The sequence below is a fragment of the Chiloscyllium punctatum genome, chromosome 3 (genome assembly GCF_047496795.1).
Source record: "Chiloscyllium punctatum isolate Juve2018m chromosome 3, sChiPun1.3, whole genome shotgun sequence".
Lineage (NCBI taxonomy): Eukaryota > Metazoa > Chordata > Chondrichthyes > Orectolobiformes > Hemiscylliidae > Chiloscyllium > Chiloscyllium punctatum.
Window position 1 is genome coordinate 114,605,595 of NC_092741.1, and position 14,639 is coordinate 114,620,233.

Here is a 14,639-nt window from a genome sequence, read left to right on the forward strand (position 1 = left end):
GGGGAGGGTGAGGCCATGGAGGACTTTCAACACAAGGTTGAGAAATTTGAAATTGAGTTGGTGTAAAGCAATGAGTGTCAGGGTGATGGGTGAATGGACCTTGGTGTGAGTAGGACATAGGCAACAGAATTTTGGGTGGCTCAGATTTATGGAAGATAGAATGTTGAGTGCATTAGCATAATCAAATCCATAAATAATGGACGCATTGATGAGGCTTTCAGCTACTGATGAACTGAGGCAGGAGTGGAGTTGAGTAATTCTATCGAAATGGAAATGGGTGGTCTGGGTGATGACACAAATTTGTGAGGGAATTTGACATTTGTCGTTGTCACATTATGACTTTGCTAAGAGTTGTTTTGAACATTTTGTGGTGGGATGGTAATTAGACTGGAGGGATCAAACCTGGATAAGATTGGTATGGATTTGGAAGCTGAGAGCAGGTTTTCTGAGGTGAGGATAGTTGATGACAGATGGGAAGAAGAGAGGGAAGTACATGAAGAGCGAACTGCTGGCAATATCACCCACTATGGCAACTTGGTGGTGAAACTGGGTGACCAGCTCCCTGGAAAAAATAGGATTGAGGAGCAGGAGATGGATCTTGTGAACAAAACCTGAAAGCGTATGAGGGGAGATTTAAAACAAAAAGTAGAGTAAGATGTGAGTTGGGGGATCAGACAGCAAGAACCTTACAGAAAGTTTGATCTTGTCAGCTTAGGCAAGGAAGGGAACCAGCAGAGGCAGCTGATGTTGTCAAAAAAATCCATGAGCTGCTCAGATCAGTACTTTGTGTCATTCGAATATCTCTTTCTGTACTTAAGATAGAGATATTTATTCATTTTCTATTTTTGTCTTTTTTTTAATGATTGGAGCTGAGAACGTTCATGGTCGGATTGGCAGGTTTTCTGTCTTCCCTCAGCTTTCCCCTGTTACATAAAGCAATCAGATCCTCGCAGTCAGTCATTATAGAAGAGAGCCACTTTGCTTTGATCTGACTAGAGAAAAGTAAATGAATCACAACTGATTGGATTTTAGTCTGAATAACAGAGCATTATCAAAATCCAAGGAGGTCACTTTGGAAAATGGCATAAATTGTTTATATCTCATCAGCTGCTGGTGTACATCTCTCCATTTTTGTTTCTGTTGAAGTCACTAAAAGTAGAAGTCAAGAGAAATGACTAATGTGTAGCTGAATCAGTCATTTATTCTTTATTGCAGCACAATTGCAATTGTCCCTGTTCTGATTGAGTCTTATTCTCACTTTCCTTTTCCTAAACAAAAATTCTACCTCTAGACTTGAAATGCTGCAACAAATCGCCTGCAGACTTCAGTGTGACAATGTGGCCTGTGAAGATAAACTGTTACGTGCGCGAAATTCATACCAACTTGTAAGTAACATGCTGTGCACTCTGTGTCAGATTTGATCTGGCAAATGGCAGGCTGTTTGATGTTAAATGCATTCACGGGTTTTGGGTTTTATAACTGTCGTGTGTTAACAGCGTTTCTCCTTTTTCAAATGTCCAAATTGTTTCAGGATGCAAAGCGGATGGAATCAGGACTTCAGTTTCAGAATGAGACAGAGGTTGCAGGGTACCTTCTAGAATCTGAAAATCTCATCCGTCAACAGATTGTTGATGTCCAGATTCTAATCGATGGAAAGTATTATCAGGCAGACCAACTTGTTCAAAGGTAGGACCCTGGACCATGCTGACAATATTGTAAAAATAATGATCATAAATAATCTTAGAATTAACTGAAATTAATCTTGAATGAAAATTCGAACTGACAACTTCAAAAGGCCACATCTTTCGTCCATGTGGTTTTCAGTTGTTTACTATGTCAATGTTCTTTTTAAAAATATTTTCTCCCCTCCATGCCTCTGTTTATTCGACAAAGTGCTGCTGCTCAATCCATTGCCAAAGAGCCCACGAGAAAGAAAGGAAGTGCTTGCATATTTGTATTGGACTCCCCAATGCCAACAAGAGCTTTACAACCAATGCAGTCCTTTTAAAGCGTAGCCATTATTGGATTGTAGGATATCATTGTCTGGTGAAGATGAGCCAGTTGTTCAGATGCTGTAGTCAAGTGCCAGATTAAAGATTGAACATCCAGCCAAGGATCCTAAATGGGAACAAGGGGGAGAAGCAGCATCCCACGTCCTCCCTTCCCCATCCCAATCCAGGGGTACGGAGGCAAATTGTAACGCCCCACTTGCTGCTGTCCAGCTGAGATCAGTTAACTCAAAGATCATGAAGTCAGCTTCCTGACCTCTGTTGGGCAAACTGGATCGATTAGTACTCTGCTGTTGATGATGACCACTGGTTTCTCAATTCCTACATTACTTTTATTTCAATGAAAGTTGCTTCAATTTCTCGAAGATAAAAATCTACACTATGTAAATTTGTCAAAACCAAAAGAACCATCGATGCTGTAGTCAGAGACAAGAATGAAAATTGCTGGAGAAGCTCAGTGGATCTGGCAGCATCTGTGGAGCGAAATCAAAGATAACATTTTGGGCCTTGTGACCCTTCCTCAGAACCGTACATTTGTTGTTGGCTGGACCAAATTAGATTCAATAAGATGAAGATTTACTTGGAGGGAAATAGCAGTGTGGATATGCTTCAAAGGAGCTACTTCGTGATAAAATAGTGATGCGTCCTGGAGGGATATTAGATCAGAGCATATGTGAGGAAAACAAAATACAAAAATATACGTTGAAGTGATTAAATAAAGTACACTAAATAAGAGCGGTCTGTCATGGAGCTGAACCACCAGAATAATGGATTGGATAGATTTTGTTGTAAATTCCACACCAACTTGATAATATTTGGAGGCTACGTCACAGAGAGTTGTCCGCTCCATTCAGACATGTTCCAATAATGGCAAATGTAGGAGCAAGTAATGTAGAGTCATGGCAGGTGATCTTCTGAGATTGACTTCCAGATATGATGTTGGTTCGAGCACAAGGAAACTTTTTACCCTGAACTCAATTTAACTTGACGCAAAAGGATCCCGTAGTTTTACTTCATATTCGAGCAGAGATATTCTACACAGTACCGTGGAGCAGGATATCTTGCCTTAACTGACATCATTGGAACAGAATGTTTGGTCATAATGGAATTGCTGTTAGTGGGAGCATGCTGTGCACAAATTGATTGTGAAGTTTCCCACAGTACAACAGTGACAACATTTCAAAAATACTTCTTTGCTGAAAAACACTCTGCGACAAACTTGGGTTGTGAAAAGCGCCCTATAGTTTGTTACTTTCTGTTGGCCCACATTCATGCTGACAGTGATTGCAAAGGGTTAGGAAACATTTGTTTTCCCATAACTAGCATTTCTTTAATTGATGAACTCCATTAACTACAGTAATAAATATTATTTCCTTGTTGAAAATCTTCTTTAGAAATATAATTTACTTTACCTTTTAGAAGGCAGACAATTGGAAAAGTTCAAATGTGAAATTAAATGAATGTAATGTGACTTACTTTCTGTCCATAGAGTTGCAAAGCTGCGTGATGAGTTGATGTTGCTGAAGTCTGATTGTTCATCGCTATACAATAAAGGGCGCACCTTATCTTCAGAGCAGACTCAGTTAATGATGGCTGGGCTAAATCAAAGCCTGAATCAAAGTTTCTCATCAGGTTTTTCCCAGAGTTTGACACCATCCTTGACTTCCAGTTTATCACGGAGCTTGACACCAAGCTTGACCCATGGATTGACCCCAGTTCTCACGCCCAGCTTGCCTGCAACACTCTCCTCTGGCTTAAAACCCATTCTGGCACATGGCTTCATTCAAGGCTTTGTCCCCTGTATGGACCCAGAATCAATCCAGACAGTAAAACTGATGCAGATCAGGAAACCATTGCTGAGGTCACAATTCATCGACCAGTCTCTGACAGAGGAGGAGATCAACATGAACTTTTTGCAAGACTTAATAAGCTGGGTGGAAGATATGCAGGTAAATAGTGCAATAAAACATTGTATACTTTGGTTTCTTTTTGTCATCTTAATTTTTATGGCATTTTTATTTTATTTTCTTTGATAATATAAGGATCTTTCACCAGTGTGACTAGATTGTTGTTTGGCTTTCTCTGTAGATTCTAGTTTTGTTTTTCTTATTTCTCAATTTTTGAGTTGGGGCTTTGAGTCTAAATTTATTAGTTTCTGCTCCCTTGGAAGGTCTTCAATGCAATGCTGTTAGAACTTAATAGAAAACTTGTTTCAGTGGCTTCAACTGTGCAGACTGAGTTTCTCTGTTGGCCCCTGGTGCTAAATCATTCACCTACAAGGCACTAAATTCAACGGGAGCAGGTGTTCTAGTCTGACTTCATGGAGAAACCTTTCTCAGTACAGTTTCAGGTAGCTGAAACCTTTTTTTCCCTTCTAGGCAGCAGGAATTGTGATTTATTTATTAAAAAAACTAGAATTGACAGAAAGATGTGCATTGATATCTCACCACTTCACATGTCAGAACGCTGTCTAAAATCTGCATCTGGATCACACTGTACATTTGCTGCAGTGAGGTATTGGGGTGAGAATTGTCAGTGGTGACCAAGCAAAAGGAGACCACTCACATCTATTGGGCCAAAAGGCCTCGAGCTTTGCTGTGAATGGATTTTAATGGTATTGATTTAAGAGATTTTCTACTTTTGTTTGTTAAATCCAGGTGCAGCTTGATCGTGCTGAGTGGGGCTCTGATTTACCAAGCATCGAGAGTCACTTGGAAAATCACAAAAATGTCCACAGAGCAATTGAAGACTTTGAATCAAGCATCAAAGAAGCCAAATCTGCTGAGGTAACTAACCTGAAAATCAGCAGATAATTTTGAATCACTTGCAGTGAATTTGACTTTGTCGAGTTCAATATTTGTTCATTTCCTCCAAGTATTTTAATAGCTTTTTTTTTGTTTTTGTCTCAACGAAGGATTATGGGACAAAGAGATGGGGAAAGCAGGGCAGGTGGGCGAAATTGGCTTAATTTGATAGCATGGTCAGAGGAACTTGATGGGCTGAATGGCATCCTTATGTACAGTAACATTTTATGATGTGATTCTGTGGTGTATGAGTCTCTTCAAGTGATTAAGAAGTTTTGTTGTTGTACCTCACTTTACTCATCAGCATTAGGTATTGTGCCACCTTATTAAACAAAATCTCACTATTTGTACCGAGCCTGGCTCCCATTTGGAAGTGCAGTTTAATATTTTCATTTTGCTTTCTGGGTTGGAGCTTTTTTTTGTCATTTCATTCACATTTTGATTGATAATTATAATTTGAGTTGGCGTTTGATTTATTGTTGGCATATGTACTGAGATACAGTGAAAAGTGTTGTTTTGAGCATTATGCAGCAGATCGTACCATACAAAGTGCATCAGGGTAGCAGAACAGAGTGCCAGATATAATGTTAGAGCTACAGAGAAGGTGCATCTCTCAGAAATAAAACCAGGTAATCTTTAACAGGCTGGGGCCATTTTTCTGTCGAAAGGAAACGACTGATGGCTCAGTAGCAGTTATAAAAGGGTTTGGTAGATTGGAGGGACATAAAATGTTTCTACTTGTGGTGAAGCTCAAAACTGGGAATATCATTAATATAAGATCATAACTAATACATCCAAGAAGGAAGTCAGCAGAAACCTGTGCACCCAAACAATTATTGCAAAGTGGAATCTCACTGTCACTTTATAGTTGAGGAGAATGCCGCAGGTCTATTTGAAGGGAAGTTGGATAAACATGTGAGGGATCAAGGAATCAGGGTAGGTTCAATTGATTAGGATCGGAGATGCTTGTTGTGCGTCATAAACACTGGCATGGAGCAATCGAGCCTGTGCCACATATTCTAGGTATTACTATGTTGCTTTCCAACTTTACTTGAGCTTGATGACTAACCCCTTGTTTCTGAGCTGACACACTTGCAGCTAAGTGGAAGAAAGGATCCGCAGACTGTTCTCCAACCTCTGCTCATCCATTCGCTTTCATAGAGGTGTGATTCTTCATCTACCATGATACCAAGGGGTTGGAGTAGTCTGGACGTCATCTCCGAAATATTTTTGATGTATGGTAGTGTGGCTAGAGTTTTTGTAGACACATAGTAGACACAACACGCCCAGAAACTCTAGCCACACTACCATACATCAAAGGCATCTTTGAGATGACAGCAAGACTACTCCGACCCCCTTGTCATCATGGTAGTCCACAAACCTATCAACACACTGAAATAGCTACTGATGAACCGAAAGGACCCTATACCAACAACCAGCAAAACGAATGTCATTTACAAGATGCCCTTCAAGGACTGTAACGAACACTACCTCAGACAGACAGGCAGAAAACTAGCCATCAGGATACACAGACACCAACTAGCCACCAAAAGACATGATCCACTATCACTAGTATCTTTACTTATAGACAAAGAAGGCCACCATTTTGACTAGGACAACACATCCACCCTTGGACAGGCTAAACAGAGAAATGGGGCACGGGAATTCCTAGAGGCCTGGCATTCAAACCGGAACTCCATCAATAAGCAGATCGATTTGGACCCCATTTACCAACATCTGAGAAAAAGAACCAGGAATGATATCTCCCATGTTAACAGACCAAGAGACACAAATAGAAAGCAGGACAGAACACCAGTGTTTCAACGAGGCTCACTGATGATGTTACCTAGCATGGTGACAAAACGTCAGAAAACAAACCTTCCACCTCAGCGAGCAAACTTACAACCAGAGGGAGAGTTGTAAACCATTCAGTCTGTCATTCAAATAGGTCATGGCTGATTTGTGTCTTAACCCCATCTGCCGACCTTGTGGCCATAATCTTTAATGCCAAACAAAAACTGATCAAAAGCAGAATTGACTGAAGAAATTCAGCATGTTTGATACCATCAGTGGGGAGAAAACAGAGTTAACATTTCAACCCCAGTGACCGGTTCGAGTTCTGAAGAAGGGTTGCTGGTCTCAAAATGTTAACTCTGTTTTCTCTCCACAAGTGCTGAGTTTCTCTAGCAATTTCTGTTTCTGTGTTTTTCAAACTCCAGTATCTGTGGTTTTTTGTTTTTTACTCATTATAAAGATTGATCAACCTCTGTTTTGTTATTTGACACCATTCTCTTTGTGAAGGACTGCACCCTGTTGTCACCCCTGAATGACTAACTATAATTCAAGATGATGTGCTCTTGTTCTGGACTCTCCAAACAGGATGTAGTTGTTCTCCCATCTAACTTATCAGTTCCTTTAATCACCCTAAATATCTGAATTAGACCGTCTGTTAACATTCTGTATGCAGAGAATACAAGCTTGGTCTTTGCAATGTGTTCTCATAATGTCAACCATGTAGACATGATATTATTCTGGTAAATGTGCTTTCTCACTATCCAGCACCAGTGTGAATAGCACAGTCATTTCAGATATGGTTTTACCTGCGATGTACCAGTACCATTTCTATTCCACTCCTCTTAAAATATACGCTAGCATTCTGTTAGCAATTTCAATTATATGTTCTACCTGTCTATTTAATGATGGAGAATTTGGTCAGAGGATGATTTTGATTTGATCTGATTTGATTTTTTTAAATTGTCCCATGTACCGAGACACAGTGAAAAGTATTGTTTGCATGCTAACCAGGCAAATCATACCTTTACATAAGTACATCAGGGTAATAGAACAGAATGCAGAATATAGTGTTACAGCTTGAGAGAAGGTGCAGAGAAAGATCAACTCGAATATGGAAGGAGGTGGAAGTAGAGACATTAGTTTGCTTTCTTGACTGATGAAGTGGAGTCTTTCGTTGAGGATACCTCATTCTCAGTGAAATGTACTTTTCATTTGCTAAATTAAATCTCCATTTGTTTTTCTGTTATAACATGAAGATGTTTTTATTTAAATAGGGACAGATGACCCCACCACTAAGTGAAAATTATTCAGAGAAGTTGAGCATGCTGGAGAGTCAGTACATCAAGCTTTTGGTGAGATCTTGTTGCTACTTCCTTCTCCAAACCTGTTGAGATGTTACAGTTGTATTCGGGATAACTCATTTTAATTGCACATTTAATTTTTCATTTTCTATTCAAAAATCTGAAGGCTTCTTCCCGGAATCGAGCCTCTCACCTTGACGACCTGCAAAATTTTGTGACCAAAGCCACTAATGAACTCATCTGGCTGAATGAGAAGGAGGAGGAGGAAGTGGCTTATGACTGGAGTGACAGGAACTCCAGCATGTTGAGAAAGAAGGAATACCATGCTGTATGTAACAGTTGTGGATTAAACTCCTAGCTCACAGTTATGTTTGTGGCACATGGTAGAAAGAAAGGTGATAAATAATCCTTAATCAGTCTTGTGTAAAAGTAATAGAAGGTACTTGCCTTTCGTAACCTCAGGAGGTCACAAAATACTCCATCACCAGTTAAGTTATTTTGAAGTGTAGTCACTGTCCTAATGTAGATATACAGCTGCCAATTAACACAGAATAAGATCCCAAATACTGCACTTTGTTATAAATGTGGATATATGTGGGATAAATGTGAGCCAGTATGCTGGAAAGATCTCCTGTCAATGTAATGCCATGGACTTATTTTTATATTCATCTGTGAGGGCAGATAGTGCTTTATTTTGATGTTCCTTTTGAAAGGTAACCACTCTGACATTGCAGTACTCTCTCTGGAGTAAGATTTCATCCCACAATTTTGCTGCAAAAATACTGCCCTCTAAATTGATAACTTCCAACGAGTAAAAATAGAATTGGCTAACTGTAAGCCAATGTCCACTGTCATACAAATGTTTAAGGGGAGGGTTTTCCCTTCTGGCTTCAGTTTCTAGATTCTGAGATTTTGTTTTCTTCCGGTTTGTGACAGGAATTGATGCGACAGCTGGAAGATAAGGACATCCTCATGAGATCAGTGCAGGACATGGCAGATCAGCTGCTCCTAAGTCGTCATCCTGCTCGACCCACCATCGAGGTAATTGTGATAACTTACTCCAGTGTGGTCTGCTTGCCAAGTTCTAGCCAGCCTGTTTGTTCTGCTGCATTATGGGTGAAGCTGGGTAATGGTGTCTGCTTTAATCCCTTTCAGAGGTAAGACTGGAGTTCTCCTGTTTTTTTTTCAGGCTTTCAAAGCAGCCATGCAAACACAGTGGAGTTGGATCCTACAGCTCTGCTCCTGCGTTGAAAGACATCTGAAAGAAAATACAGCTTACTTTGAGGTATATGTTCTATCCATGTTGGTAGAAAACTCTTTTTTTGTAGAATGCTGTGCGTGGCCTGTCTTACTGAACTCATGCTTTTTCTTTTCTTGTGTCATGTCTAGTTTTACAATGATGCCAAAGAATCCATGGATTATTTGAGGAACCTGCAGGATACAATAAAGAGAAAGTACAGTTGTGACAAATCCAGCAGCCTCGTGAGACTGGAGGACCTGGTTCAGGATTCCATGGTAAAGTTCTCCCTGGCGCAGGGCAGCAAGGTTTAAAATACAGAAATGGGAATTGATGGAGAAAGGATTACCCCAGCTGGTTTTTAAAATTGAATTTATGTCTAATGAAGAGTGCTTCAGAATGAATGCATTAGCAGGCATAAACAAGTAGCATTCCAATATGAGATAGTCCCAGATGTTATGAGAACTCTAAAAAGACGAGATAATGCTGTCCATGACAAGTAGTTTCACCACCTTCAGAATGGAGGATCCAGAGGGCACAACCTGTATTCAACTGGGATTAATTCAAAATTACTCTGCAGGTGACAGTATTTCATTGAACAAGTGGCCAACTGTGGAACATGCGCCAAGAGGAAAAAGGTGAACCCATTAATGTGAATTCATTCAAGTGAAAACTAGTTTGATTTCTTTCAGCAACTTAAGTTGCAGAGTGTAGGTAATTTTGAGATATAGCTATGAGGTCCACATTTGGGAGAAACAGCTCAGCTTGGACCAGTGGTTTGCAAAGCTCTCTGTCTCTGGGTCCACGTTTCTCCTCAGCTCATGTCTGGGTCTTTTGTAGACTTATTGACAAAGATTGGTCACTATCACTACAATAACCATATCATCACTATATCAAGTGAGTTTTAGAATAGGAGAAAGTAAACCAGATGGCCTGCAGACTTCTTGGCCTATCACTTCCTATGTTTCTGAAATAGATCCTTACTGATTTCGAGTGAGGAACAGGGTTACAGCAAATACATGTTCCACCAGAAGTTGTAAACTTAAGCATTGAAGGAAGAGGCTTGTGTTTTAAGATGGCAAGTAAGAGTTTGATCATCCTCTCGATTTGTCTGAGCTATTTTAAAATAATGGTTTGTATTGTGAGCTTATATATTGAATAATGAATAAACTATAAAATCCTTTGATTGCCCTGTTTAATTTGCTTCATAGATCGAACAAACAAGCTGCTCCAAAGCTGCTTATGTTAACTTAAATCCTATTTCTTAAGTTTTGTTTGAGAGTATTGAAGAAACACACTAGTGCAACCCTGCAACTCCCTCTACTTTTGGTGAAATATCCTTGCATGATAAACTCTATCGCTTTAGGGTTTCCCACATCTGCTTTCTGTAACTGAACAATAAGGACTTCCTTTATGGTTGAAGACTTGCTATTCCCAGTGCGTGCAGTATTCAATGTGTGAAGGAAACTGCGCTCATGTCATGTGCTTGCATGTACTGTATTCCCATACGTGCCACATGGTCAGGTTTCTGCCACAAGGCATGTGGTGTACAATCCATCAGCTCAATTGTGCAGCCCAGGCATCCCTTATTTTAGTACAAAGCCTAGAGAAAGCACTTAACCAATGTTTGCACTGTCAAGTACAGGCTGTACAAACTGGTACAAGCAAATATGTAAGGTGTCAATTGGAATTGGTCCAAGTTGTTTGAAGAATATTTCTACTCTCTTTAATGTGTTTTAGGATGAGAAGGAACAACTTCTCCAGTACAGGAGCAACGTAGCAGGCCTTGTGAGTCGGGCGAAGAGCATTGTGCAACTCAAACCCAGGAATCCTGAAAATCCCACAAGGATCTCCATCCCCATCAAAGCCATCTGTGACTACAAACAAATTGAGGTTTGCAACCAAGTACCCAGTGAGCTGTTTTATTTAAATCTAGAAACCATAAGTATGAAATAGCCACCAATACACCGAACAGGATTTTCAGAGGAAACCTCTTTCCACATAAAGTGGTGAACTAAATAAAAGAAAGGAAGGCACCGAAGGCTATACTGGTAAGGGTGAAGGAGGGTGGGAGGAGCTGATGTGATGAAAAAGCAGCAGCCTGGGCCAGTTGGACTGAATGGCCTGTTTCTGTGCTGGAAGAACTATATCATTTTAAAAATGGCTATTAGGGATAGGTAGCTTAGTGCAGGGGTTATAGTGTTAAAGTGATAATATCACTATTTAGTGACATTAAGCTGAGTTCGGTAAATCTAACTAAAATGGCTTGAAGATCCCCTTATACCTCTTTCTGACCTTTGTTGTTTTTCTTTTTACCATATGTCTTTAACCTCTATCCAGTGTCCTGAAACATCTTTGGGGATTTACCTTTTGTTTGCAACGAGCAGTCAGGAAATATGAATCATTGTTCATGACCTTTTCATAAATTGAGAACAATTTAAAATCTTTCCCCAAGATTTTCATGAGTTACTGATTGAATTACAATATGACTTTCCTTTTCAATAGCGACATTGAATTTATAGATAATGTTACTCATCTTTTCATGTACAGAACAAAATCAGGCAGGAGTTCTCAGTTTCTGGGAAGAAATTTCAAGATTAAAAACTCGCTTAGTCTTGTACTAAGAGAGACAAAACATCCCTTGTGGAAATCTCAAACCTGTAATTTGGTTTGTAATCTTTCATTGGGTGGTGATTATAATACAATACATACAGTTGTGAATTGACTTAGACAAACAAAAACTAATTGAATGTGCTGTCAAGTCTGGGCTTTTATGATCTACACTAATTACTGAGAGTTGCTGGGATCAAATGACCTACAACAATCTAGCCTCTTTTCTCTTTGTTTGCTATAAATTACAGCATTTGTTACACAGCAGTACAGTCTATATTTTCACTGACCGAATATAACAACAAGTTGTAACATGTTACAAGAAGGTATAACTATCAGGGAAAGATAAACAAACTGGGCACTTTGCAGAAGAGAAGGTTCAGGGGTGATATAGTCGAGGTCTTCAAAGTTACAGGGGATTTGATATGCTCAATGTGAAGACATTTCAGCTGTGGGGATGGCCAAAGTAAAACACTGTAAACCTAAGATAGTTACTAATACATCCAAGGAAGTGATTCAGGAGAAACTTTCTTTTTATCTAGGGAGTGTTGAGAATGTGTAAACTCTCAACCACAGGAGCCATTAAGTTTATCCCATAAAGACATATTTAAGAATAAGTCCATGAAGTAGAAAGGAATATAATATTATGTTGAATGTGTGAGACAGATTGGATAGGAGGAAGTGTCATCAATGTGAACCAATTGAGCAAAATTGTCTGTTTCTTTAGTGAATCATACAGCATAGGAGGAGGCCATTCAGCCCATTCTACTTGTGCTGACTCTTTGAAAGAGCTTAGTTCTACCTCACTGCTCTCTTCTCATAGCCTTGTTTGTTATTTTTTAATTCTGTTCGAAAGTTACTATTGAATCTGTTTGTCACCTGGTATCTTTTGAAAGCATGTTGTTTTTGACTTTGATTTCTATTCCAGGAGTATTTTTAATGCAGGGTTCCCACCTCTGATGGACCCTGATAGGCAACTCAGCATAAAAATCATAGTCATTTTTTAAAAAAAAGTTTTCTTTCCCCCCTCTTACTTTTGTACAATTTTAATTATTAATCATCAAAAACGTTGGGCATGGAGCAGTGCATTATTTTATCAATGGTCCAGAATTATCCAATCAGATAATGAAAACTACTTTCTGATTGGCTGGAAAGGTTCTGGGAGGGGGGCAATTGGAAGAATGAGGTCATATGAGGAAAACACAAGATGCTAGGATGATCTGATGCTGTCATATACTCTCAACACACTTTGACCCTTTTACCAAGCCTATGCTTTCTGATTTACATTAACTCACTTTCAAAATTCCCACTCTTATTTTCAAATTACCCATCACTTTCTGTAATGCCCTTCAGCACCACAACCCACCGTGATCTCTGCAATCCTCAAATTCTACACTCTTGAAAGTTCCCAAATTTTTTACATGTTCCACAATTGGTGGCCATGTCTTTACTACCCAGTAGAAAGTGACGACTGCAGATGCTAGAGATCAGCGTTGAAAAGTGTGGCACTGGAAAAGCTCAGCAGGTCAGGCAGCATCCGAAGAGCAGGAGAGTCAACGTTTCAGGCATATTTCTGATGAAGGGCTTATGCCCAGAATTCTCCTGTTTCTAGGATGCTGCCTGACCTGCTGTGCTTTTCCAACACCACACTCTTTACTACCCAGACCCTAAGCTGTGAAATTTGCACCATTCCATTCTGATATGCCTCTTTCCTCCTTTTAAGATAGATCGTAAAGCTTTACATTCATGACCAAGTTTTAGGTCATTTGTCCTAATATCACCCTATGTGGCTCAGAATCAAATTTTTCTTGATAATGCTTTTGTGCAGCATCTTGGGACATGTTTATTACAAGTTGCAATATAGGTACTGTGTTTGAATTTCTGCACTAATTTCTTTTTTTTAAACAGATAACAATCTACAAAGATGATGAATGTGTACTGGAAAACAACTCACACCGAGCTAAGTGGAAGGTTATCAGTCCTACAGGCAATGAGGCCATGGTTCCTTCAGTTTGCTTTTCAGTACCTCCACCAAACAAAGAAGCCATTGAAATGGCCAGCAGGTAATAACGACGCATATGTCTGTCTCTGTTTTTATAAGGCTGCATATAATGACTGTTCGATTTGCAACCAGATGGAAGACAATTGGAAAATCAATCACTCTTGGAGCCTGCATTGATGCAAATGGCACCAAGTGTGACCATCTTCAATTCAGTCTTTTGCTGCAGATATAATCTTCCATTCAACAAGAGATCTTGCGATGATTTTGCTCAAAAGTTGTGCTTGGGCAGTTTGTAGATATGCTTTTCAAAATAGTCTGCTTTAACTGGATTTTGTTTTGCTTTAAATCCTGAAAGTCCCATTGTGCCACAAAGGTAATCAATTTTCATGGGTTACAGAATAGGAGTCACCTTAGCCTGGAGGGCTATACATGGGGATCTACAGGTGGGGAATGCCAACTAGACTGTGAGGGTGTTCTGGCTACTGCAGTCAGGAGGCACCCTCTGCTGACACAAGCCTGTTGCTGGATGGATTTACCCCTACCCTACACCCCGGGGCTCCATCTGAAAGCTTGAACAACCTCAGGGCTATGCCATTAGTTCATGGTCCACCCACCTTGGGACTTCCAGGCAGCAGCCATCAACTGGATTTTTCCTTAGAATCATAGATCCCTACAATGGGGAAACAGGCCCTTCAGCCCACCAAGTCCACACTGATCCTCCGAACAGTATCCCACCAAAACCAATTTCCCTACCCTATTACCCACATTTACCTCTGACCAATGCACCTAATCTACATATCCTTGAACACTGTGGGCAATTTATCATGGCCAATTCATCTAACCTGCACATCCTTGGATTGTGGGAGGAAACTGAAGCACCCG

General features: G+C 39.9%; 1 protein-coding gene across 15 annotated transcripts in view; it reads left to right on the plus strand.

Moving 5' to 3' along the window:
* The window catches only part of dst (dystonin), a 622,282-nt gene that overhangs the window by 277,331 nt on the left and 330,312 nt on the right, over positions 1-14,639 (plus strand). For all 15 annotated transcript variants that reach the window (XM_072558451.1, XM_072558477.1, XM_072558489.1 and 12 more), the window contains 11 exons: positions 1,292-1,385; positions 1,532-1,686; positions 3,499-3,958; positions 4,667-4,795; positions 7,882-7,959; positions 8,075-8,236; positions 8,845-8,949; positions 9,098-9,193; positions 9,298-9,423; positions 10,886-11,038; positions 13,664-13,818. In XM_072558451.1, coding sequence (XP_072414552.1) covers positions 1,292-1,385; positions 1,532-1,686; positions 3,499-3,958; positions 4,667-4,795; positions 7,882-7,959; positions 8,075-8,236; positions 8,845-8,949; positions 9,098-9,193; positions 9,298-9,423; positions 10,886-11,038; positions 13,664-13,818 — 1,713 coding nt within the window. The remainder of the gene's footprint in view (positions 1-1,291; positions 1,386-1,531; positions 1,687-3,498; positions 3,959-4,666; positions 4,796-7,881; positions 7,960-8,074; positions 8,237-8,844; positions 8,950-9,097; positions 9,194-9,297; positions 9,424-10,885; positions 11,039-13,663; positions 13,819-14,639) is intronic.